Source organism: Larus michahellis, chromosome 17, assembly GCF_964199755.1.
Source record: "Larus michahellis chromosome 17, bLarMic1.1, whole genome shotgun sequence".
NCBI classification, from domain to species: domain Eukaryota; kingdom Metazoa; phylum Chordata; class Aves; order Charadriiformes; family Laridae; genus Larus; species Larus michahellis.
The window spans coordinates 6,705,672-6,732,301 of record NC_133912.1 but is presented as its reverse complement, the minus strand read 5'-3'; the positions used below and the strand labels follow the sequence as shown (position 1 = coordinate 6,732,301).

The 26,630-nt window shown below is 42.7% G+C and overlaps 1 protein-coding gene across 12 annotated transcripts in view; it reads left to right on the top strand.

Annotated features, from left to right (window-relative positions):
• ALG9 (ALG9 alpha-1,2-mannosyltransferase) overlaps nt 1-26,083 on the top strand; it is a 37,157-nt gene extending 11,074 nt beyond the window's left edge. For all 12 annotated transcript variants that reach the window (XM_074561302.1, XM_074561301.1, XM_074561303.1 and 9 more), the window contains 7 exons: nt 535-657; nt 2,570-2,724; nt 4,346-4,475; nt 5,215-5,362; nt 5,685-5,814; nt 13,402-13,532; nt 23,860-26,083. In XM_074561302.1, coding sequence (XP_074417403.1) covers nt 535-657; nt 2,570-2,724; nt 4,346-4,475; nt 5,215-5,362; nt 5,685-5,814; nt 13,402-13,532; nt 23,860-23,983 — 941 coding nt within the window. In that variant the 3' untranslated portion in view covers nt 23,984-26,083. The remainder of the gene's footprint in view (nt 1-534; nt 658-2,569; nt 2,725-4,345; nt 4,476-5,214; nt 5,363-5,684; nt 5,815-13,401; nt 13,533-23,859) is intronic.
• Nucleotides 26,084-26,630: the final 547 nt, after the last annotated feature.

Sequence of the window (26,630 nt, the reverse complement as noted above, 5' to 3'; positions counted from 1 at the left end):
GGAGTCAAATTTCCTAGTCTTGCTGTGTAGGCTTTCTTAATGCAAGGGTGAATTCTGTGTCACAGAACTCTGCTGGGCAAGGCTGACTGTTGGAGTGGCCTGTGATTCATGAGCGGCGGATGTGATATTGACTATGACCCAGAGAAAAAGGAAGGAGAAAAATAATTTCTGAAAGGGAAGACAATGAATTATCTTCGGCAGACATAATTGTGGGATGCTCTGGTGCCTTTGTATGGCTATTGATTAACTCATGCCATGGTTATGTTAGTTTTATGGGTGAGGGGCAGAACCATGAGACTGCTTTGAGATGGCTCAGGCTTATTCCATGGGGCTGCATCCTCTGTCCAGCTGCAAGATTTTCTGTCCACACCCTTTCCATTCTTTGGTTCAAATACGCTTGCAATGGGGTGAATTCATGTCTGCTGCTGATTATCTCAGTCTGTGTCAAGCAGATAAGGAATGAAGCTGCTGTTACATATGGATCTCATACATGCTTGTACTTAAAACCTCTTGTTTCCTTTTCTCATCCTTCAGGTACAGAACCCTGGTCCTTCTATTTCATCAATGGCTTTCTGAATTTTAACGTGGTATTTATTTTGGCGCTGCTTGTGCTGCCACTGACTTGTCTCATGGAGTGTCTGCTTCAGAAGTTTCATGGTGAGTGCAAGACAGCTGTGAGAGCCAAGCACAGACAGCCTGGATTTCAACCTTGTTACTAAAGGGAGAACTTGCCTGCCAAAAAGCACCTTTCCTTTATTGGAAGTGAAACTAGGTTCAGGGAAAGTCTTTGGAATAATAGGAAGGTTCCTAGAGCTCATTACTCAGTTCAGTATTGACCCCACAATGGAGTTGCTGTGTAGAAAGAACATGCAGTGAGATGCATCTAGTTGCGTGCTGCCTGTAAAACGACAGAAACATGTTTTTCTCTTTAAGGATGATTACTGTGTTTCCTGCCTCCACCTCAAGAAGAACAATGTGTTCTCAAGGCTGAAGTATCCATACCCGGAGTAAGCTTAAGAAGTTGTATGGTACATAACCTTCAGCCAGACATGCAAATGCATTAGAAATAGCCTGGTCAGAAATCTTGAGGGGGAAAGAAACTGTGTACCCATTGTTGTTTCCATCTTATTTGCAGCTGGACATGGTAGCCTTTAGAGTTATTTGGGGAACCTTTTGCTGGCTCTTCCGTTGTTACTTTTTTATACCACTGCCAGAAATGTTTTCTGTGGCAGCTTGAGAGAACAGAATTATTCTTTCCTTTTTGATTGTTGAGTCTGAGCCTACAAATAGGCATCCTCTGGTCTCTGCTGCTGCTGCCTGCATTGGGATTGAACTTGGGCTCTTCTGTCCAGTGTGAAAGGCACTCTTCAACTCACAGGACTGAGCCTTGGCAGGACAGTCTTGCTACCCCACGCTTTGGGAAGCGTTCACATAGATGTGCATATACTGAGATTAGAGAAAGGAGGAACCAGAATATTCCCTCCTTCGTGTTGGGTTTCTCTTAAATAGAATGACATCAGTTTAAACACGTGACATTTGGCAAATAACTCGAGAGAGGAAAAAGGTGTTGAGGAAGTGTGAATACCTCTCTGCCATTTTCCTAAGGAAGATTCATTAAGCATCAGCAGCAGCCTTCAGATTCATCAGTCCAGTTAGTGCTTCATTTTCTGATTTTTTACTGAATACAAGAAACAATAACATCATAATCCTTGCTGAAAATGTATGTTAACGGGTATTTGCTGATATCTGTTTCTTGTATATGAATGACATACCGTCAGAAACCAGTAAAAGCTCAGTAGGAGATCCTGTAAATGCAAGATTTCCTATTGTTCGCTTGATGTTCTTGTACTTAACAGCAGGAGCAATTCTGCAGAGTGCTTTGTTCTTATTGTCTGTGAAATGCTGTTAGCTTAATTGCTTAAGTCTGCTGTTGGGAGTAGCAAGGGGGCAGAAAAGGGACTGAAAATTGTCAGGCACTGTAGTACCCTCCTCAGTGTGACTAAAATTCAGGGTAATTGTTGTTATTTTTGAATCAGTTATTTCCTCTGTTCAGCAGAAGGTGCCTGAGAGACCTCTCATGCTGTTATTTTTGTAATTAAGCAATGAAGGTTGTGGAAACATCAGTCACTAAATAACCATTTGTAAGTGGAAGGGTAGGACCAGAGGAGATCTTTCTGATCTTCCTATGGATAGCATAATGCGCAGCAGGAAATCTATCTAGTACTTCTGACTACCCGTTTAGACATGTCACTTCTTGATGTCCCTTGCTTGGATTCAGTAACTCAGTTGGTTATTTTCTTCTTTTGGTCTTCTGAAGTCTGTTGAAATTGTTAGTATTGTAGGAATCTACAAAAATTCTCTGATCAAAATTCTATACTGGCTGTTCGGACAGGTTACCTGGATTTTAACAACATGGCTGCTTAGAACATGGTGTGTTTGTATCTGAAGGCAATGGTTCGGGTCTGAAGAATGGGCTTTTGAACGTGAAATATAATTGTATAAGAGGGGGGGAATAGGATAAATCTCTCATTCTTACATTAATACTTTACTGAGTGTTTGTTTCTTTCAGTTCAGAATTTGGGCCGTCCCTACTGGCTGACACTAGCTCCTATGTACATTTGGATAGTGATTTTCTTCAGTCAGCCGCACAAAGAAGAGAGGTTTCTCTTTCCCATCTATCCCCTCATCTGTCTCTGCGGTGCTGTGGCTCTGTCTGCTCTTCAGGTAAGTTTTAGTGGAACACATCTTTTTTAATGAGCTCATACCTTTCGTAGGCATAACTGCTAGCTGACTTCTTTAACATTGCTTCCCAAAGCTTGGGAACATTTGCAGAATATCTGTGTCTGTGACACAATCTACAGTGATTACACAATCCAGGACTGTGCTATGCATAACTTGATAATCACTTTTAATCTGTTAGCTGGTACAGTTTTCATTTTTGAACCATGTTTCATGGATACGTGTTTTGACTCTGGAAGCAAAATGCACAGCCATTCTAATAGTGAAGTGTGTGTGTTGTTGATTTTACAAATTAAACTATAATCTTCCTGTACACGTTGATTGAGAATATGTGGAAAACTATTAGCCCTCTGTAAGATGTGATGTAAAACCAAAAATATTTGGGATTTCCCTCCTGAGTGTCATACAGAATGAGCTCATCTAATAATCTTGGACTTCAGTGCAGACTGCTTCACAGCCCAGCAAAAAAAGATTAAATTTCATGGCTTTATAAGGTGATCACATTAGGACCTTGTCCATGATTGCATGAAGTGATAAATGGTTGAGAATATTTCCTCACCACTAATCATTTCATGATGACTTTAAGTTGTTCTCCCGTCCCAAGTGGGAATTTCTGGTGAGGAGCAGTTGTGAGGTTGTAGTGCCAATACAACACAACATCCAAGAGGTGTCATGAGGATTAGTAACTTGCTTATAGCATTGTGCCTCTTTTGTCTGCTGTTACGCAAGCTTTAAGGGGCAGGAATGTGTCTGTGGGGGAAATGCATTTTGTTGTATCCTAGTAGGAATCCCTCACTGAATTGAAAAGGGAAAAGTGGTCTTGTTTAGGCATTGGGAAATTACATTGGACATTTGGAAGGGCCAAAAATTGGATGTTTAGTAAATACCACTTGAAATGCTTCACAGAGTGAAGCACTAATACACATTGCTATACACCTTCCGAAAGTTCTAAACTATTCATCTTTCCTCTGTTAAAGAGGCAGAGGAATGCAGTGACTAGTCCCTGTTAGAGTATTGGATGTAGTTCCTCCTGGGTATTCCCAGAAAGGCTTTTAAATTAGAAAAACCTAAAGGGCATTTCTTTTAACAGTTTCAGAGTGGCTTGTGTTTAAAGGTGGATGCAGAATGTGCTGTGTGTTCTTTTATCCACTTCAAAGCTGTAGCTTGTACAGACAGGGTAAACAACCATAGGTCACTCAGTAAATTTGGGTCATAGAACTGAGAGGAAGTCAGTCCAGCACTGAAAATGAGGTCTGCCTCTGTAGGGACGTTCTACAGAAGTCTCTGAAAGGGACACTTGCTGCTGGTTCACCTGGGAACAACCAAGGTGGAGCCCTGGTAGAGAGCACTTTACATCTTGACTAGAGGCCTTCCTAAGGAAAAGACCTGAAAACGTTTTTAAATACCCTAGATTATCAGTTAAGAAACGTGGCTGAACTATGTGAGTTTCTGTGCATTTTCTATGTGTCTGAATGAAAAAATGAAGACCAAAGATCTAATGGGAGATGCAGGCACTGCTGTAAGGCCCTTATGAAAAACAGAATTTTGCTAAACATACAGGAGATTGAGTAATTTTATATTGTCTTTTTTAAAAATCTTTCCTCAGAAATGTTACCACTTCGTATTCCAGCGCTACCGCCTGGAACACTACACAGTCTCCTCCAACTGGCTGGCTCTGGGGACTGTCTTCCTCTTTGGCCTTTTGTCATTGTCACGCTCTGTTGCCTTATTCAGAGGTTGGTATTTTAGACTTGCTCTGTGCTTTCCTGGGTATTGGCCTTGGCAAGTCTTAAGGCCTGCCAAAGTTGTGCTGCTTTGACTATAGCAGCACAGTAGAAATAAGGAACCTCAAAAGTTTGGATGTCAACGTTGCAGGGAAAGGAATAAGTTCTAATGGTCATCATTAATGAATGATTGTGTGTGTGTGTATGTGCATTCATACATGTATGTATGAACATATGTATGTATTCATGTATGTATGAAGTTATCACTAGAATTATATCGGTTAAAAATCTGCTGCCTTTCACCTTCAGCCAGTACAACTATACTGATATAAAACCCATACCTGTACTAGTATTAAAGCAGATACTTTAACTTTCAAAGCATTTTCCCATTTAAAACTTGTAATTAGGTGGATGTGTCCTTAATGGAGATGGATTAGATATTGTCCTTAAGTACTTTCTTGAATCAGAGCCATGCAGTCAACCTTTCCACCTCATCAATATTTTTTTGATTGATGGTAGCCATTGACAGGACAGGAGAATGTGAATAAAGGTGGTAGGCTACAAGCACTTTTGTGCTTGTAGGGGGAGGGAGCTTTGGAATCCTGCCATATTTTGCATAGGCCAATTCATTTATTCAAGAAGTTATCAGTTAAAAAGTTATGTATGTACAATTTTTTGTAGTCTTTCAAAAGCAGTCATGTAAATATCACCTATTTCTGTAGCCTTATTTACAACTTACTGCCTTCTATAGGCTACCACGGGCCCCTGGACCTGTACCCAGAATTTCACAGGATTGCTACTGACCCAAGTATTCACACTGTGCCAGAGGGGAGACCAGTTAATGTCTGTGTAGGAAAAGAGTGGCACAGATTTCCAAGCAGTTTTCTCCTGCCAGATAAGTAAGTTGTTCAATGTAAAAGGTACAATTTTGTGAGATCCATAAGGAGGGGCACTTCTCATAAGAAGTATTTATGGGAGTAACCTTCAAGACCCTGTATCTCTGTTGACATGAGCATATCCAAAGCAAAGCATTCTGAAGTTTATTGTCAGCAGATTATGTTGGCCACAAGCTATTGAAAATTTGTAGTGTGACTACTCCTCTAACAGGGCTGGCCACCCTCAGGAATGAAATGTCCTTGGTTATGCTTTTGGTTTTCTCCACACAAAATATTACTAGGTCCTGCATTTTCCTGCTGGGCTTTCTGACACTCTTCTCTGCAGTTGGCAGCTCCAGTTCATCCTGTCAGAATTCAGGGGCCAGTTACCAAAACCGTTTGCCAAGGGACCAATGGCCACACGGATCATTCCCACTGACATGAATGACCAAAACAAGGAAGAGCCATCTCGATATGTAAGAATTATATTCCTGTTTTCTTTTCCTTACCTTATAATTTCTATTAATATAATGCCTATGATTGGGTCTTCCCATTTGTTTTCATGGGGACCATACAAGTTACAGAACAGAAATGGGCTCTCTGCAGCACGTGGAAATTTCCCTATTTGTGTTCGTGGTTTCTGTTTGCATTTCATCTGCCTAGTTTTCACTTAAAGACGTAATAATAATAAAAAAAGAAGCAGAAGAAGTAATAATTCCTAGTCATTGCAATTTTGGGTTTAGTATAATGTGTTACTGTGATCACAGGAAAGTGAACTGAATGTGTAGTTTGAAATCCCCCACAGAAAATGTTATTGAGCAGGGACTGAATTTTTCCTTTGTACTTTCCTTTCTTTTTAAGTATAAATGTATTCATCGTATTTACAACTGAGAAGGAGGAACTTAATTCGGAACTTGACTGAAACAATTGCTCGGTGATTTCAGTGTGAATCTGTTAAGATAATGTATACTGGTATTATTAATTTGTTACTTTTCCTGGTTATATTGTGTTACCTAAACAAAAACAGTGCACACACATGAATATTTTAAAATTATTGTCAGCTAACTTCTTTAAAATTGTTTAGCAGGTTAAATCTTAGCAGTGCACTAAAAATTCTTTGCAGTGCAGTAGATATTTAGTCATCTTTGCTTTTTTGTCCTAAGCATTGAATGAGAGGAACTGCCAAGAAATGCACAGTCCTTTCTTTATTCTGTTTTAGCAGAAGTTTAGCAAAGTTGGAGGATAACTTTGATATGCCCATCAGTATATAGGAAGCACTCGCATGTAATGGGCCAGCTCTCTGGTTTACATGAGTGGGTCTATCCTGGCTGAAGACGACAGTAGGCATATGCTTGTTTTTGTGGCTCATGACTTTGGGCTGTTAGACACTGTGCAAGCGCTTGTAATCTGCTCACAGAAGTGGATGGAAGGCAAGTACTATAACACAGGAGCAAACTGTGTGGTTAAAAGCAGGGATCAATCTTCTGGGTTAAAGCTCTCTTATTTTGAGCCTCATTATGTAGTTACTGGAAATGGGAAGGAGGCGTGTTCCCACCTGAGAGAAGCTGTCTGCTGCAGTGCATTTAATTTACAAAATCTTTAACTGTGGCATATTTTTAGCACAGACAGCTGGCTGGTGCGCAGCCTGTGACTAATGGAGCAAAACACGCTTCTGCTTCACGTTTATTTCTTAATGTCACCCTACAATTTTGTTATTTCTCATGCAAGGAAAAGGGCCTAGGACATTGGAACTTAGCTACTAAATGTGAATTTTAAATGGGATTTTAAAACTTTTACTTCTGACCTGCTAATGACACCAAGAGAACAAGATCTTTTCTCAAATTTAGTCAGCTTATGAGTGCAAGCATACCCAGATTTTTTTTAAAAAAAGTTAGCAAGCACTGGAAAGGACCATCATAGCAGATAAATCTAAATAGCATGAGCCTGTTGGTCATTTAAAAGGGAGAAAACAAATGGTTCAAAAGGATTATCTGAGCTGTGGACAGCTTAAAACAAATTAATGGCTACAGAAATGGACTGATCTCTCTGTTTCAAGTGTAAGTAGTAAGTATATATTACTGCCCTGCTTCAAAATTGAAGAGTAAATCTCAGTGTTTCTGTTGCTATGAGACACTGGGGAAGAGTGATTTGATCTTCTTGTTTTGCAATTCTTCCTTCCTTAATCATGTTGAACAGCACTTAACTTGTACTTGTCCTACTGTGGAGATGCACTTGTCTCTGAAATTGCTAAGAAAGAGATAAGGAGTATTATCTCTTGCAAAGATGTATCCAAGCAGGAACAGTAGATTAGGCCTAAAAGCTGAAACTGTTAAAAACTCCTGACTTCAGAGGATGTTTTTTGTGACCACTTTATGTTCACTTCTTTTCCTATTCCCTGTAGCTCTGTTTTGAACTGTAGGAACCACCTGAAGCTTGGTCTCATTTTTGAAATAAGTGTTTGAATGATCAGTAAAACATCTCTGGTTTTGCTCAAAACAGTTGAACTTTATCTGTGGTTAACCAGACAAGATCCTGTTGTGCTCTGTATGGCCAGGCTAACCTCCATCCAGACACCAGTGAGAAACATGTGGCTGCAGCAGTACAGCAGCAGGCTGTGCCCTTAGCTCCATCTTTCTACTATACCATGCTGACTCCTGTTATTCAGGATGTGATCAAATGTAGTTCTCCACCACTTAGCATAGCGGTTGCATCAAATAGAAAAAGAGGAGGAGGAAAAGGAAAGAACAGAAGAGAATAGTATGTAATTTGGAAAATCTTTGGAGCTCTGTTCACTAAGACCGACTTCTTTCTATAAAGAAACATTTCTAGGTCTGTACACCACCAAAATCTTGTGTAAATCCTCAAATAAGTGCATAGGTGCCATGTTGGCCCTTTGACCGGGATGCATGTTATCCTTAGCTTCAGTGTAACTTGTAAGAGTGCATTGTGCTCTACTTGGACTGGTAGAAGGGAAATCTGTCTTTCACCTGACGGATAATTCATATGCATTGGAAGTGCTAGCCCTTTTAGGGGGAGCATTTGGAATGAGAGAAGTGAGATCAGTCTTAGAGCTTGAGGCAGTAACTTGTCTTTCTCTGAATGATTCTACATCACTTACAGAAAAACTTGGTTAGTGGTTTGGGAGTCTTTTTGCTAATGAGCCAGAACCTCTCTCAGGGCCTGGAATATTCTTCTTATACAGTGCAAGAAATGGATTCAACATTCTCCTCAGCTGAGTTTCCCATGATGTAATTTCATTTGCCACTCAGTTGTGATGCCACGGAGCCATCTGGTATCTGCCTAATTGAATTATTTTCAGCCTAAATTGTTACAATAATCTCAAAGGTGCTTCAGAAAAGTGAATTCAAGCATGTCCAAGGAAGTTTGCAATAAAATTTTGTGGGAGAGCAAAATGAAATGTGGGATACCTGAAGGAAGAGTTTGAGGGAGCAATACAGAGTAAGGTGTAGTCATCCTGGAGAATCTCAGCCATCTGCATTTAAGATAACTGATGGGTAGAGGCCTTTGCAAACTTGGTATAAGGGGCCTTAGTTTTTCATTTGACTAATGCAGCTATAGCTGCCCTGCCTTTTTCTTCACCTTTTCAACGTGGCAAGCTTATGCAGTGACTCTAAGGAAATCTGTTTCCTTGTTGAAACACTTGGTCATCACACATTACCTTTTTTCCTGACTTGATGAGATGTACACACATCAACAAGGTGTTGTGCAATCAACAAGACGCTACTGTGTATGTTGTGTTCTGCCATTGTTAATTAAAAGGAAAACTGCTACTTGGGAGAGCTGGCTTCCTAAGGAGGGCATAAAGATCACTCATGAAGGTCATGGGCCTTCCGTGTAAAAGTCAATGAAACCAAATGGACCAGGACTTGTTGCCCCCCAAACTTGATCATGTTCCTTCCACTAGGCTCATAACTTATTAATGTGAGTCCTGAGTCCTGATAGGGTCCTTAATCTTTCAGCCCTTGGTGCCCTGACTGTCATTTTACAAAGGTCAGTGATCTGACCTTGCAAGAACTCGCCTGTAGCTTGTGCATTGAAAAGCTCCTGCATGAAAAATGCAAGATTGCAATCTACGTTCTGTTCAGAGGCCCTGAGGGATGAACAAAGACAAGAGTTTGTGTCACCAGCTGAGAGACAATTTTTTTGTGTGCGGACTGTTGACAGGATCTGATAATGATGCTGTGTCATGCTGGGGCCATGGAGCCTGTTTCCAGACAATAATTCAGCACAGTGACTTGGTTTTATTACTGTCTTCGGAAAAAACTTGTAACCATTTACACCAAGATGCATGATGGAGTTCTTAGCCTAGCACAAAAATTTACTTACAGGTCACTTAGCCTCCTTATGAATTTCTTTCCTGAAAGTGCAGCGGATTGCTCAGTGGAAGTTGTCCTTGATTTTATACCTGGGAGTGGGAAGGAAACATGCACCTGTCCTCCTGTTCATGCAGTTGGGAGTTCAAACACAGACTTGGCAGCCGCAGGGTGTTTGGGAGGAGCTGGCTGGACCTTTCATTTGCTTGCCAGTTTCCTTGCTGCTTGCTGATCTAATAGGGCTGGGATTAGATGGCACAAAGTGGCCTGACACTCTGATAACCCTGTCCTGCTGGATGCAGGGAGTTGTGGCAGCTGGAAACTGAGATATCACAGTTGAAAACTTGTTATTTTTCCTAAACTCCCATGTTAAGTCTCTTTCCTTTCTCCCTTGTATTCCACCTGGGTGAAATATCTGCACAACTAATGAGACTCTCATTAAAATTTGCAAATATTTATTGATCAGAAGTTATGGTCTGTTTCCTGTTCCACTTAACCTGAGGAAAGACTCTGGTGATGTATTTTTTTAATATCTAAATCCATGTATTCTAGTTCCCTGATGTCTCCCAAATAAAAATAGACTATTGAAGGAAACCACCAATAATTACTAGGATGCACTGTACTTCACTGGTGTGTTTTCTCAGAAATTTCAAAATACTGTACTACATTTTAATGTGCAAATAACATATCAGAGGCAGAAGTGGCAATTGTTAGTCCCCTTTGGCAGTGGTGAATACTGGAGTGCCACAAGGACAGCTTACAGACCAACAGAGCCAGAAAAAGCACACAAGAATTCTGTGCATTCTGGGTTTGTGGAAAGAAATACTAGAGGTATAACTTTCAGATTCATCTGATTGGAAGTGGCACAAGAGCATAAGATAGTTGCAGACATCAGTCCTGTTGACTTCTAGTGCCTCTCAGGTCACTACTGCAAGCTTTTGCCGGAAAACTCAGCCAGTGCCAGATGTGAGAAAGTAGGACCCTTGGCTGACAAATCCTAGTGCCAGCAAAATACCCAAGTACAGGGCAATAACTGGTAGAACTTGCTCTCCTCCAGTGGCTGAAAGTAATTATGCCAGGAAAAGCTCAGCTTTGCTGCTGTGCACTGCATCTGTGAGAGGCTCATTTTTCTGGTGTATTGTAATGATACAGCTACCCTGGTACAATTTAAGCATGGCTTTAAGCTTGGGGTATTTGACTTTTGAAAATGTGACTTAGAGCACTTGAAGACAATTAGATCTTCGACAGGAGGACATCAGCCCTTATTTGTAACCTCTCCTCTCCTCTATGCAGAGGTTTTTATGCAATATAGCCTCTTGTTGGGCTGCCTTGGATGAAACTTATCTCACATCTGATGGTTACTATTAAAAATAATTAAAAAAGAAATTTGTCCTGATAGGAACTCAAGTCTTCTTTGTAGCTGACAGTTCACATTTGTCTTGGCAGAGTTTTTATTCCTCAGCAGCTCAAGGGCACATCTGTAGGCATACCTGTGAAGAGTGGGGAGAAGAGGGCAGAAGGTGGGGGCTGTTGGCCAGAAAGGACACAGGATATTCATATAAATGAATAGTACAGCCTGCTCATATCCAAGAGCACTCTCTGCAGCAGGAAGGAGAAGGTTGCATAATGCGAGTCTCCTGAGGACATGGCCCACAGCTTGTTTAACTAGGAGGTCACACACATAATTCATTTCTGTGATGTTGCTTCCTCAAATGCATTTCCATGATTTGGCAGGATGTCACCAAACATTTTGGTCAGGGCAGAGCAGTTACTTGCGTCATAGGCAGCTGATAAAGGCATGACTGTGCTGATACCAAATTCACGTGGTCTGAGAGGTGCAATGTGATGTCCATCTGCTGCAAGTGAGCCAGTGAGAGTCATCAGTGCTACAGGACAGGTTATTCATGCACGAACCCCAGCATAATTTGTGCCAGACAACAAGCTTACTCTACCGGAATGACTTAATGTTTTCCATGATGCTGCTTAAGCCCTGCCATGAGATGACAAGATGGGTACCACGAAGCTTGCAGAGTGAGCAGGTTGTGGAGCGTGTGTGATCCTTGTGGGTAACCTGTATTGGTCTGTATGTGTTCCAAGCCAAATGTGCTGCAATTGCATGGAACTGATTGCAAAAGCACTTCCAAAGAAGGCATGAAAAATTAGATGAGTGAGGGGGTTTCTTTTGCAGAAAGTTGGCAGATACACTGTTTCTTATAGGAGGATAAACAGGGGAGCGTGAGGCCCTGGCTCCCCTCAGCCTGATCTATCCTGTATTCTGTTGTCTTTCTTGGGCAGTGGGTCAAGGCTTTACTGTGTGAACTTACCTGTACATTCTTTAGGGCCAGGACAGCACCTATACAAGGTGTTAATTGGCAGTGTCTTTGGATGTTTATACATTACAAACAGCTCATGATCATGACAAAGGCGTGCTGAGTTGGTACACTTCCCAGCATCCATGTATAGTATTCCTCTGGTCTACAGAAATATTCCTCTGGATGTGCCTTGACATAAGGTGCTCTTCTCACTATTGTGCATGTACTTTGGAGCAGAATTCATGAATTGCTGTTACAGTAGTGATAGGCATAGTTATCCATAGATCACTCAAAATGAGAGGATGTACTGGAAACTGCAAAGGTTTGTCACTTTCAGAGTTTTTATTTGCAGGGGGGAAGGAGGAATAAGCAACAGGCTTATTAAATAACAAATAATGTGGGAGGAAGTACATAATTAGAATTCAAAGTGATTTTGCCAAATTGGAGAAAGAATCTGAAAATAAAAAGGATGAAATTTAGTATGGACAGTGCACTAAACAGAAATAATTAGGTGAATACATGTGGGTTGAAGACCAGCCAGTTGGGCACAAGTCCTTCAGGAAAGGATCCAGGGGTGCAACAAATCATTGGATGAATACAGCTTAGTAATGCCATGCTGCTGTATAAAGAGATGAGCCACATAGAGGGTTATATGCACAGGAGCATGTTGTGCAACTGTTGCTTTGCTGCTCCGCATTAAAAAGTCCTTCATTGTACTTCATGCATTGGGAAATGCATTCAGGATAGACATGGCTAATTGAAGACCTGCAAGAATGATCACAGGAGTGGAAAACATGACTACAGAGTAAAATAGGGTTGTGGAGAAGACAAGAGCCATCATCAGATAACAGAACTCTAGTATAACTATCTAGTATAACTATCACAAAGAAAATGATGTTTTCCTTGTTTGTGATGTAAAACAAGTAGGAACAAGCATGAACTGAGACAGAAAAAGATTCATTGTGGACATCAGGAAACCTTTCTAACAATAGAGATAGTGAAGCCTTTTGCCAGGGGAGCTTGTGGAGTTGGTGTTGTAAGAAGTTTTAAATAGCTAGTTAGACAACCACCAGGAAAAACAGAATTGGTTCTGCCGCCTCAAATTCCCCTCTGTGACTTGACAGTTCCTAACTAAGCGAGCTGGCAGTGGTACTTCCTCAGAGAGGGACCCTAGGACTCTCTTCCTATGACCAGAGCAGTAGTGGTACCTTGTATTCCCCCATAAAGGTTTTACTTGTTCCCTGTTCCCCCCTGTTTACTTATTCAAAATAGTTTACCATGTATCCTGCATGGAGCTTTTAACTTGTTGCTCGAAATTTAACCCCCTTCTCATTGATAAATAACAGCCTGTATAAAGGAACACATACAACCAGAAGCCAGCAGGAAATAAACCACAAGGATGTCTGTCTTTCTGCAGATTGACGTTTCGAAATGCCACTATCTGGTGGACTTGGATACAGCAGCTGAAACACCAAGGGAGCCAAGGTATTCCTCCAACAAAGAAGAGTGGGTAACCATTGCCTACAAGCCATTCCTAGATGCTTCCAGGTATGCTTTGCACATTTAAGAGGGAGGGGGAAAGGCTGGCAGGTCTGTGAATTAATTCTGTTCAATTACTCACTTGCAAAAGTAGCTGTATACAGGAAGGAAAGAGACATTGGCAAATGCCAGCTTGAAATACAGTTCCCAGTAAAGGCAGCTTGCTGGCTAAAGTGGAACCTTTGTCAAACCTTTGCAATATTTATGACCTAGGTTGCTTTAGAGGGTGAAGCTAGCTGAGAAGGGTGGTGAGAAGGATTATTTTTAAAAGAATCCTCTCTGTGCACTTCTCGCTGAAGTAATGTTTTTTGGTTTGCTTTCTAAAGGCAAACCAAACTGACTTTTGTATCTGCTGTCTTGTTTCAGCCAAGTTCAGGACAGGTGTAAGTCAGTCTCAAAGAGCACGGGCAAATTTTATGAAAGCTGGCAGGCAGAGAGAGGAGGCAATCTCATCGAGTGAAAAGTCAACATGGTCACACCTTATTAGGCATCAGAGAATCCATGGAGGAGACCTCTGTTAAAATCCGTTCTTCATTAGTTCTATTGCTCACTGAAAAACTTACTTGCATGTCTGAACAGGAATTTCTGTGAGAAGCAGAAATTGAAATTGCTCTCCTCCAGGCTAACAGGGTGGAGTTAGGGTTGTCAAACTGGGAATGTTATTAATACATTCCTGCAAATAGAGAAATCCTCAGCTGTAAGGGGATGGTTATTTAGTCATTTAAAGCTCTGGTCATGTAGCTGTCATAACAGGACAGAGAGGCTGACTGGAAAAATCTCTGTAAAAAACTAACAGAGTTCAGTACCCTCCTTTTTTCTATGTGGGACCTTATTACTTCCTAGTAATACAACCCTCCAGGGAGGGGACTGGTAAAAGTGGTTGAACATGGAGAGAGTGATAATGTTAGAGCAACTCCCAGGAGTGTTCTAATGTTCCCAGCCTGCTGACACAAACAAGTTTTCTTGGCAAGGTTTTTCATGAACTATGTTTTCCGAGAGACCTGCTGTTACATTTGGGCAGGACTTTAGGAAGGGAGAATGAGATGGCCAATGAGTCTTATTAATGAGGCAATAGAAGCATCTGCATAAGAGTTTTGCAAAGGACTCCTTGTGCGGAGCACATACCCCTGGAGTGTGCATTTCTGCTTTGAGGACAAATTCATGTGTTTTTAAAGCTGGTTTATCTTGCTATCCTCTGCTGAACAGCCAAGCTTTTATTGTTTGGACCTAATCTAAAGTCTTTGAACTCAATCAGAGGCACTGAATCAGGTCCAAATGAGCCTTTAAGACACCTTGGGTTAACCATGGGTATGTAATTTGCTAGGGGTGCTTTCAGAGGTAGCGGCTGTCGGCCGCAAAGATGCCAGACTGCCTAATGAAAGCAAAGTGAATTATTCTGGTATGGATGTACATCTCACAGACTACTTCAGAATGTCCTGGATTCTCCATGGCTTCTTTGCATGCTTGCTCATTTTTCTTGTAGTTATCTGTTGTTTGGTAGAGGAGGAGTTGGTCTGTCTCATCAGGCCTTTTGGATTATTGCACTTTGAGCCCCACACACAGCCTCTGAGCTTTTGATTAAAGCTCATGAGAGACATACCACTGCTCTCTCTTCTGAACCTATTTCATATCCCCTTAGAGGCTCTGCCCTGCTGAATACAAACCAGCATATGTCTGGAAGCAAAAGCACAGTGTAGCAGCTCCTTTTGTGGGGAGAGAATTGAGCCTGCAATGGTAGGCCTTACCACAGGATGGACACAAGTGTTTTGAATCCTCCACTTTCACCCAGGATTTTTTTTTCGTTCCTAACTTAGGTGGGGCTTTTTCTTGTAAGGTGCATGTACATCTGATACCATCTCAATCCCGACCCTACTGCAGCTGCAGTGATGACGAATCAGTGCAAGGAGTTAAGATAGAGCCAAACTCAGTACCGAGCTCAGTCCTTGTCACTCTCTTCATTGCTTAAATGCTGCGTCTGCATGAGTCACTTTATGACATTTTTCTTTCTTCTTTTTTCCCCTCCTTCTTATTAGGGGAAATTGGTAGGATTAAGGAATTTCCCTATTTACAACTAAACCCCTGTGTCCTGCTGAGCATAAATATCTGGCTGGCTTCTCAGGAATTTGACTGAATACATAGGTAGATGTGGTGTTGCAGCTCTGTGCTTCTAGGGGAAATGCTGTCAAAGTACTTCCTGCCAGACTGAAGCTAGTAACTTATTCCCAAGCTTGGCAGTGAAAACCTGTGCAATCATTTTGATTTGATATATGGTACTTTGTGTTGCATTTAGGTCATCTAAACTCCAGCTAGATTCCCAAGCTGTATGTTTCCTGTTGGCTAAGTATCTCTGCAAGCCTGCAGCCAAACTCCAATAACCCACTCAGTATGCAGATGTCAGTTTCTGTGTGTGGTCCTTCATGTCTGGCTTGTGAAGGGAGAGTGTGTGTGGCTGTTACCACTGGAAGTAATAGCTTGGCTTGTCGTAGCAAAGATAGCATCTCACCATGGAGCAGCAGCTTGTTGTGGGAAGCTGGGAGTCACAGGGAGGTCCTGAAACTTCAGAGCATACTGACTCTGGCAACTATGAGGTGTAAAGGCAGAATACTGGGGTTGGGGAAAGGGGAGCATACTCCCTGGCTAAGCTTTCACCAAGACCTTAGAACAGATTATCTAAAGGTGGTGGGGAGGGAAGGGGATCTTTCTGACTGCTGTGTCCTCCTTAACAAAAGATGCTGTTGCATTAGTGGGAGACTGGAATAGAAGAGCATTTGCAGAGCATGTCCCAAGAGGAGATCAGGCAGTCAGATCCTTAGCCCTGCTAGTGTCGCCTGCCAGCCTCCTCCACTCCCGTTCTTGTGCTGCATGGAAATTCTCCATGCTGTTCCTTATCAACGCCTCACAGCTGGAGCAGAGGGGAGGTGTGGTGCTTTCACTAGTGGAGGAGGGCAGGTTGCCATAGCAGCAGGTCTGATTTCCATCCCTGCTGTTAGTACCTCCAGAGCTCCTGCAGTTGGAGCGCTGGGCTCTGTCCCTTCAGCACACCTTCAGCAGTCAGCAGGTGGGGCAGCTCGAGTGCAGAGTGCTGGTGAAGGACTAGAAGGGCATGGATCTGGCACGTACCTGGGGGTATCACTGATGCGGAGGGATGAAAGAACCAGCAGTGTCTCCCTATCTTGTCACCCTGCTTGTCTGACAGATTCTCTGTTCTCCCTGAAGAAGAAAAGTAAGCCAGAAACCATGGCCTGCCTAGCAGGGCAAATGCGTAGCAGTGGGCACAGCTTCCTTCCCTAGACAACTCGTGGTACAGTGAAGAGCAGAAAGAAAAAACCATGCAAGGTCTGATTTGCCCTGTTTTTAGATAGTGTGTCATTTAAAGGAATCACATTTAAAATTCGATACTACAGACAAGGTCAAGGCCCCTTTTGCCAGCCCATCCACAACAGCATGAGCAAGACAAATTTCAGAACGGCTCTTTTTGGATTTCTGCTTCATAATTTTTGTCATATATTTTTCATTTCTTTCTGTAATTTGGCCCTTGGAGGGGAGGTAGGGTGTATGAGTGAGTAAGGGACTCAGCTGTAACTTGCAGCTCCCATGACTCTGTCCAGGTCTCTTAAACCCTCCCTGTGTTGCAGATTCTCACTTGGACCAAAAGTTTGTTAACTCCCCACTTATCACTAGGAGTTTGTTGGCAATGAATGAAAGAGTAAGGAGCTTTAACTTCGTAATAGGAGTGGCAGGTTTTGCATTGTTTTGTATCCAAGTATTGGAATTTTGCTGCAACATCCATATAAAGGTCTCCCGTGGCAAATGTTCATAATCGGTCTGTTGAGCTCGTTGCTCTGAATGCGTCATAGCATTTCTAAAATAAGACAGTGTTGTTTGCTTTGGTTTTTGTCCCTGAGTGTGATTGAGTTGCAACTTGCATAAAGTAACGGGCCTCAAGCAATTCTCAAAAGGGGAAATGACACAAGTTTTGCAGTCGATTGTCAGCTGACAGATGAGTTATCTAGCGGCAATTGCAGATCTGCCTGGCAACTGAATGAGATGTGAGGGTCTGTCTCACCCTGCAGACCCAGGCATTAGCTATTGTCCTTTTGTTGACATCGGAAAACCTAATTTGCAAAGCAAGTACTACTGGTACATCTTTCTGTCTGTGGCTGCAGCAGTCTCCCTTGCTGCTAGTTAGCCCTTGCTTTGCTTGCTTCTGTCCTTATCCCAGTCTGCAGAGTACCAAGCCGGCTAGAGTGGGCACTGCAGACCCTCAGGAGGACACTGAGAGTTGCCACTCCATCCAGCTGGGAGGTTCTCTGAGGGCATCAGTCATGCCCTGAGACGGCTTCAGGGATGCAACAAGTACTTCTATAGTCCAGAAAATTGTTGTCAGGCCTGATAGCAGAGAAGGTATGGAAATCCCAGCAAAAACAGTTATGTGGTTTTGTTTCATTTTAATTTCAGACAGCAAATCTAGGCAGTGCTGTCTCTCTTAGAGTTGAGAAACTGATCATTCTGTGGAGTTCAGCTGCAGGAGAGCAGCAGTAACACAGTTGTAATAGCATGGTAGGTGCTAGAAATTGGTAAGCTGAAAGGATCCCAGGCCTAGTAGATCTGTGGGGAAAGTTCCTCCCAGGGTCAGACACACAGGTCTGTGGCTAGAGTCAGTGAAGATGCATCAAGAACTCCTATAATGATCCAGGCTGCTCGCATTTCTGAGCATGTACCTTCCCCCCGCTCCCCACTTCAGCAGAATGACGCATATCTCAAACCCAACACCTGCTTCCACACAATGATTTAGAAATGTCCTCTGCTACCTATGAAATAAGTGTAAAAACACTATGGAAATGCAGCTTTTTTTATAAAAGGGAAGGAGGAACAGAAGAAGTGTCACTTTGAACTGAGCTGTGAGGGAAGCTGACAGTGTAGATTTGAGGTCTGCAGCTCAGTGGCTGCACAGCAAGGAGCATTTGGGAAAAAAACCAAACCATCAAACACCTCCCCACCCAAAAGCAACCTCCAGCTCTTGTTCTTTGAAAATAAATGACCCCAGCAGTTCAGCTCACTCCTGCTGAACTGGAGGCTTCTGGGACTCACTGTGAGTCTCAAATTGACGTCAGCAAGTGCAAATGTAAATCTCAGCTGGCTCTGATAAATGGTGCTGCTAATTGAATTAGAGAGCACTCCAAGCCACCAGCTAATTATGCTCCTCAGGAAGCTGCTTTGTCCAGGTCCGTTTAATTCTATATTGGCTGAGCACTCTGAATCTGGCACAGAAAAGGGGAAATATATTACAGCTCCCCACTGAGGAGCACATATTTTTCAGCTCTTCTGGCTGAGCTGTCTGCTTGCTCCAAACATTTGGGTTTTCCATAAAAAAAATATTCTTAGTGCAAAATTAATGATTCGGTCACCTTGTTCTAGCATATCATTACCCCCGTTTGATAAGAGACTGTCTCATTCCCTTTAATGGTGCTTTCCTCCATGTTACATGAAATGTTTTCCCTACTTTTATTTTACAAGTAGATAAATTACTTCTTAGGTGCATGGTTGGTACAAAATTTAACACCTAGAGGAAGCACAAACGTTAATGGGTTTTCAGAAAGCTTTGATCATGAGCTTCCTGTGTATGCCAGTAGCTAGAAGGTACTAGGTCCTGCCCATGTGGCAGAGATTCAACTTCCTCCTGTCTCTTCTCTCTGCCATTCCCTTCTCTTCTTCCTTCTCATGCTTCTTTCTGAATTCTGCTGTCACTGGAGTAAGAAGTTCAGGTTACAAGATGCAGTTAGGAAGAAACTCCCACCACTAAGTTTAACTGCTTTCATTCCATGTCAATCTTGGGAGGGGGGACTTAAACATCCTCACTTAGCAGCTATTGCTTCCATTCCAGAATAGCGTCCATTGGCATTAGTAGAACAAAACTGTTGAGTTGCTTTCTCCTGAAGTCCAATAGATAATATACAGAAATACACTTAGCACCAAACAGCACTGTGGTTCCAGGTCTACTGGGCCTCCTGGTAACTGTGACCTCTATCCTAACTGGGAGCTGCTCTGGGCACTGCAGCAGTCGCTCCCCTAGAAACCATAAAACTGGTAAAGAATTCAGACGCCCCCTGGAATGTGGGATATCTCCCATGTCTGGAGCACAGCAAGAGATGGGCAGAATTTGCCTGTTGCCTGGCTCTGGCCTGGAGCTCACCACTGAAAGAGCCTTGCCACATCAGTGTTCCAGTAGCATTGCACTAGACCCTCGGCTACCCAGCTTGGAGTGATTGTGGCTTTGATTTTGCTACCAATGTGCTGCTTGGGAGCTCTATGCTGATTAAGGCTACACACACTCACAGTCTTTGGGGGACAATTTTAGAAGCAAATGCAAATAGAACATTATATATATATTCACTGTCATGTGTTATCCCAACCCCTTCCATGTGCCATCTGTTGTCTGAGGTTGCTGAGCCTGACGAAGCGAGGTGGCAGGAGGTAAAGGTTCATTGTCTGAATTTAAAGCTCTGTCATGACTTCCTGAGCTATAGGTGCGTCATGAGCCATGGTTCTCTCATGGCTGCCGATGAGAGCAGGCACCCCGGGTTTTGCTGCTGTATAGTTACTGGCAGCAGAGAGAGCAACCTTGTGCTTGTGCCCAGTCTGAGTTTTTTTTCAGTCAGAAAGTTGCTGCTGAACTAATACAAAGGTTGACCTTATAGCTGTGTTGGTGCTACCATTTACCATGCCATATTCAGGGTTTCATGTTTTTGTATCTGAGATGTGATTCTCTGAGCACATAAACGTTATTACTTTTAAGATGCCTCTTTTATTTTCTGTTGCCTTTTTTTAACCTGTGTCCTTAGACTGGGTAATTGAAACCAATGTAAACTGTTCCCTTTTCACCTTTATAAGTCTTGTTAGTGAAGAGTCATTTTGCTATTGCACAAGCAGCCTGACTAGCTAACACCTGATGGAAACCAAGGACTCCTTGGGGACTTGACAGTTTGAGTAATACATCATTTCACCTTGAAGAGCAGGGTGAACCTCATTATTGGGGTCTCCTCTGGCCTTTATACACTAATTCACTGTATTGTTATTTGTCACGAGTGCCTTGGCATTATGTATGACATCCACTGGTGGGAAGAGCAGCTCCGCGTTTCTCATCATTTTCCACCCTCAGTGTTTTTTTCCGTCAGTCATTCCTGCCTCTCCTTTTTTGATCTTCTTTTTACCAAAAGTATTTTCACCTCTTGTTTCACTGCTGATATAAACTGTGAAACAGTGAACACTCACATTTAAACTGCTGCTAATAAGGGCTGAGTTGCCAGCAAAGTTAAGAGCATGTGGAGGACTTTCATTGCTCAGGCTGAGTTTCAGGCTGTCTGCAAACTCAGGATGGTTACACTGAGCTGGCTTATTTGGGAGAAGATTTTTGCTACTACCAGCTCCTGGAATATCCTTTTGTTCTAGAAAGCAAAGCTGAATCCTGCACATTCTGAACGTATGCCATAAAGACCATGTGAGAACAACCATGTGAGCTGCATTGGGCCTGTATTTCAGAATACCAACAAGTAAAAGGTATAGGGAGTGTTTCTCACAAAAGGTATAAAGAAGAGGAAGTATGGACAGGACAGTAGTGTTTCTGCAGAGCTGTAAGAGGCACCAGCACTGAGGCACTTAGTTCCGTTGCTCAGCAATCAGATCCACCATTACTGGGTGCCCACTGTGTTGTACAGCGCTGGCCTGGGCAGGCTGTCGCTATGTAGACGCATCCAGGTCAATGGGAGGATGTGAAATGGGTGCTGTTCTGACTGCTGTCAGCTCTACATCTGGACTGAGCGACTGAAAGCATTTTCAGTGCTACAGGCTGTATACTTGGGACCTTAGCCATCAGCCGAAGGTGCTGCCTTCCTCTCTGTCCCTGAGCTAAACCACACAAGGCTAGTCCAATGAATTACTTCATTTTAAACCAACCACACACCCTGAGCTCTGGGGAATTGTGCTAGTTTCAGTCCCTTTCTTATAATGTAGAAGCAAGCTGGTAGTCTACCTTCTTTTTCATTTTCCTTGTTTTCAGCAGCATCCCAGGCAGCTTGAACACAGTTGCTTTTTCTTGGTTTTGTTTCTTTTCTTTTTCTTTGCAAAAGGGAATTGAAGTGAAACCACACCATTCACAGAGAGCAGCCATAGTAGCTATGGGGGGTTGTCAGGCTCATAAGAGGAGATGCCAGAATAAGTTCAGCAATGACATGATGTTTATTAGCACAAGAAATGGAGGAGGAAAATCAAGCATTTGTTTTCAAAGGGATGCCTTTGCTTCTAGAGGCTGAAGGGAGGGCTGACCTCCAATTTCCAGGCACAAGGAAATGACAGCTGCAAAAAATGTTCCTTGTTCAGAATACACCAAAATTACCATCTTCTGCCTAGTTATTTGCTACTAAGAGAGTCTGCTTTGAACATGTTCCAGTGATTCCCGCACCTCAGGAATTCACAAAGAGCAGCCATTTCCAGTGATTCTTTTATTTAGGAACTTTGCTGTGTGCTTTACAATTTGTAAAGGGCCTAAGTAATATCACTGAGCTTTTCGTTCTTCAAAGTGAAGCAGTCAGCATTTTTATATCCTAAAGCACAAGCTGAGCATTTGCAAAAAGCAGGCTTACAAGACGCTGGATGTTGAAGGGACGCAGACTCTCACAGTTAGAACTGGGACTTGTACTTTTAGGAATTTAGACTTGCTCAGTCTCTCTGAGGGTACTTTCTGCCTCAGTTTCCCCTCTCCAGTAAGGAAAGAATACTGCTTTGTCTGTCACTTTGTCTGTCTAAAGAGGGAATGTTTCAACTGAAAAACACCTTGTTTTGTGATTGTATGGCATCTTATGTAACTGGACCCTGCTGCTGAGTGGTGCTATGCCAATGCAAGTACATATCACCAGTCTTTTCCTGGATGGTCTTTTACTCCAAGCTGCAGGAGATCAGGAGCTGCTTGTTCTCAGATGGATTACAGTAAGGCTGTCTAAGAACCGTGGGAGCCTCCAGGGAGATGTAGTTCACAGTGGCAGTTCCTGCCATTGTTTTTTAGACTGCATTTTTGAAAGATATCCAGTGCTGGCTTACAATAAGCAAACAAAACACAATTCATCTTTCATCTGAAAAAGTGACTTGAATTGGATGTCCGGCACCTTGGCTGTGTTACCAGCAAAGCTGCGTGAATTGCGGTGACCAGCAGGTACATGCTGGATCTGTGTACCATTTCTGACCACTTGGCAAGCTGCAAATCAAATTCAAGTGCTGTTGCTGCTTTTCCAAGCTTTATGTGGATGGCGTTAGACATGTCTGTCCAGGGTTGATAGTTTACCAACAAGCTGATCTTAAAGAGATAAAGAGATAAGCTTCAATGCTGAGGAAGCAAGACTGCCTCAGCCCTGATTTCAGTAAATTGCTCAAGTTTTTGAAGCTTCTAGCAAGGTTCAGTGCTGCTGCTGCAGGACCTTGTATTTGTCTGCTTCACATTGAAACCGGGATTTTACTATTAGTTTGCTCAGTAGGAGAATACATGCATTTAAAATGTACTCAGTTAGCACAGCTCCAGCAATTAGCAACCAAACAAAAGGTACTAATTTGATACAGCCATTAAACCCTCCATGCTTGAGTACTCTATTGGTCCAATTGTTGCAAAGTGCTGTGAAATGCCAGCTCCCAGCACTAGCAGGGCATGGAATGAATGCTGGCAGCCTGCAGCAAACTGCATTGTAGGCTTTAGAGCAGTTCGTCCCTCTTTAATTCAATACTCTCAACAGAAGACCGGCACAAGAACAAAACTTCAAAATGCCAGTGCCCATCAAAGCTCCTGTCTGCCCTTCAGACATGTGTGAAGGAATAGGTGGCCAGAAAGACTGGATAGAAAAGAGGACAAGCCAGGAGCTAAATGCAGCCTTGCTATCTTTCACCTTCATAGCGTGCTGCTGTGAGGAACAGGAGGCCTGCCTGTCTGTATGATACGGAAGGCCCACAGGGCTGTACTGTCTGCTTTTTGGACAGTGATATCCAGGATCTAAGTTTCCTTTGATAATTACAACATCTTCCTGCCCTCTCTCCCCCATAATCCTACTGGAATGGCTAGTGGGCGTGCTGAAAAACTGGGCAGACTGCTGCTCTTAAACTGGTGATGCTGGCACAAACCAGCTTTTCTCACTGACAAGGAGAAAATGGGACTGGTCTTCGTACGCCTGAACAATTAGCATTCTTCATATCACTGACTCACCAGCGCAGATCTTTTGCAAAGCCTCATTTGTATCATTTTGAACATACTGGCTAATAAACGCTTTAAGGATGATTTGTTTTTCCTTTCTGGTTTCAGGTCCTCAAAGCTGCTGCGTGCATTCTACGTCCCTCTCCTCTCAGAACAGTACACATGCTATGCAAACTATACTATTCTGAAATCCCGAAGGTTGAAGCAAACCAGGAAAAAAATGGGAGGCTAGCAACACACCTGGGCAACAAAACCAAAAGCATCTGCTGACACTCTTGGACAGCTGCCTAAGCCATCTTCAGTTCCCTTTTTGAAAGATTGAGCTTGTAAGATTCACTAATAAAGATTTCCCATGAAGTGATTTTGCTCTGCAACCTTCCAGCTGTAAAAAAGGTGCATCGTCTGCGTTCAGTTCTCGGTGTCAAGTCTCTGCTCTGCCTACACAGAACATATTGGTAAGAAACCATTTGAAAATCCAGCAGCCACCTACGAATGTATTATCCCTGCTGCTCCGTGTTATTATCTATTATACCAGAGAAGAGAAAAATGGAAAATAAAAAGGAATGACAGTATGAGGTTTTACTCCAGGTTGCTATCTGGGAAAATCCAGCTCAGCCTCTCTTTTTCTCTCTCCTGCCCCCTTCCACTGTTCTCATCTGCTCAAGTATTGCTCACCTTCTCCTAGGGAATTTTTTCAGGTAACAACATTTAGGATTTATTTTTTTTAAAGATAAAGGAAGGGGAAAAGAGGAAAACCTTGAGAGACAATTAACTGAGATGCTCTGAATCTCAAGGAATGAAGTAGCATGCATCACAGAGAAACACCTAAAGTTGCTCTGTCCAGGAGACACTTTCAAGTATTAACCTCTGCTTCTGGGAGAAGAGACCCCAAACTTAGGAGTTGAGCCAGTTATCTATTTTAATGGGATCAGTGTGTTTTTGTTATTTGTGAAACCAAGGGTTTGTTTGCTATTTATAATAATTTTTAAAAGATACCTACAATGTCCTTTGAATTCTAGACTACAGCATCTTAAAATTTCTGGAAACATCCAGAGAGGAGAGGGATTAATTTTTTTTTTTTGCTGTTCTGTTTCCCAGAATAGACAGTATGTGTTACATTGGTCCAACATGCCCCAGAGCAATGCTGTATTTATTACATCTCCATTTTTAAAACATACAGTATCACAAGCTAGATGAAGGGAATTGTTTTCACTCACATCCTTGGAACTCTGTGGGGATGGGATGGCATGAGATGGAGCAGCAAGGAAGTTCCTTTTGCAAAAAGGCTGCAGAAGCTCCATGCCCCACTGTGATTGTGACTAGATTGGTCTGTGTGTGCAGTGACAGAGCACCAGAGCAGGTGGACCAGGAAGCAGATTTTTATGTTTGGAAGCTGTTGGGATCCAAACGGAAGAGCGCATGCCTCTGAGGATACATGTGTTGGTCCAGGTGCAGAATGCAGTGCTAAGTAGGTCTCTCGGCCAGTCTGCAGGTTAACAGCTGAGCAGGATGGGAAAGGCAGGCTGTACCAATGGGGCTTTGATCTAACATAACACTGCTGGGACAAAGCAGGAGGAACTGGATGAGGAGCAAGGCATGGGCTGAATCGGAAGAGCAACTTTAGAAAGATAGGAAGAGGTGTTGTGAATCCCCTGCATTTTGTTAAGGAGGAGTTTTTTTAGTGGCATTGTGCTCTATTGGAAACACAGCTTATAAAGTGCAAAACATGATAAGAGCAAACAGAGCACTGCTTCATTGTCTGGATGATTACAGGATGGAGAATGCAGTTCTCTTCCATTGCAGCCCCATTGTATGGACGAGCAGTTTGAAGCTGAGACTCTAAATTCAAACTTTGAAGGCTTAGGGAACCATCTGTGGTGTCTAAGTCTTGGCTCTCTTCAGAGAGGTGGATTTCGCCCTGTGCAAATATCACACTTTATAAGAGTCAAGTGTGGAGCTTCAAGGTTTTCAGCCAAGTAACTGGTGTCTTGGCTGAGTTGGTCTGAAAGGTCAGTCACATTGCAGATCAATGTTGTACTGTCTGTGTTCATAGTATTCCCCCACCTCTCTCCAGCTGGCTCTACCCCTCATAAAAGTTTACATGCGTTGAACAGGGCTCTACAGTGCCAGTAAATCAAAACCAAAACTCTTGCCCTGCATGTTACCTCTCCCCTTGCTAATCCCCGACCTTAAATCAAATAGAGAAAAAAACACAGTTAAAGAACCAATTGCACCTCTTTCTGGTGCTGTTTGTGTGACTGTTCCATGTTGTCATGGCCTGTAACCTCGTGTTTAATGTGAAAACAGTACAGTAAATATCTGTTTTAAATGACTCTGGCTGCTCCACCTTCCTCTCCAGTTTCATTCCTATTTTGGGGGGGTGGTGGGAGACTGATAACTTGACAATAATTAGGAGTTATCAATGTTTTCCAGAAGAATGCGGCAAATGTTTGGTTCCTGGTAGTAAATGCAGGTGCGGCTACAGGTAGTGGACAGCTGGACAGCTTTGAATTTCACAGTTTCAAATCAAGGCAGGGACTCCATTTTGCTGCTTACCATGCAAACCGGTGGAGTCAGTCCTGCCACCTGGAGAACTGGCAGGCTAAAGATAAGAGGCAGAGAAAGGGAAGGTTGTTACTTTCATTGATTACGAGAGCAGATCACATTTTAATGCTGATTTCAGGGAGAAGTTGGGAGTCTCAGTACTGCAAAGATCTTGACCCAACAACTCATTTAAGGTCACCCATGGAGTCTGCCTACAAGTTGTTTCTCATCTAGTGTCTTTGGCACAGAACCAGCCCTCCTGGCAGCTGGTAAAGGAGCTGGGGCCTCTCTTCCTTTAGTCCCTGCTAGTGTATAATTGTCACGGGTAGTGCTGC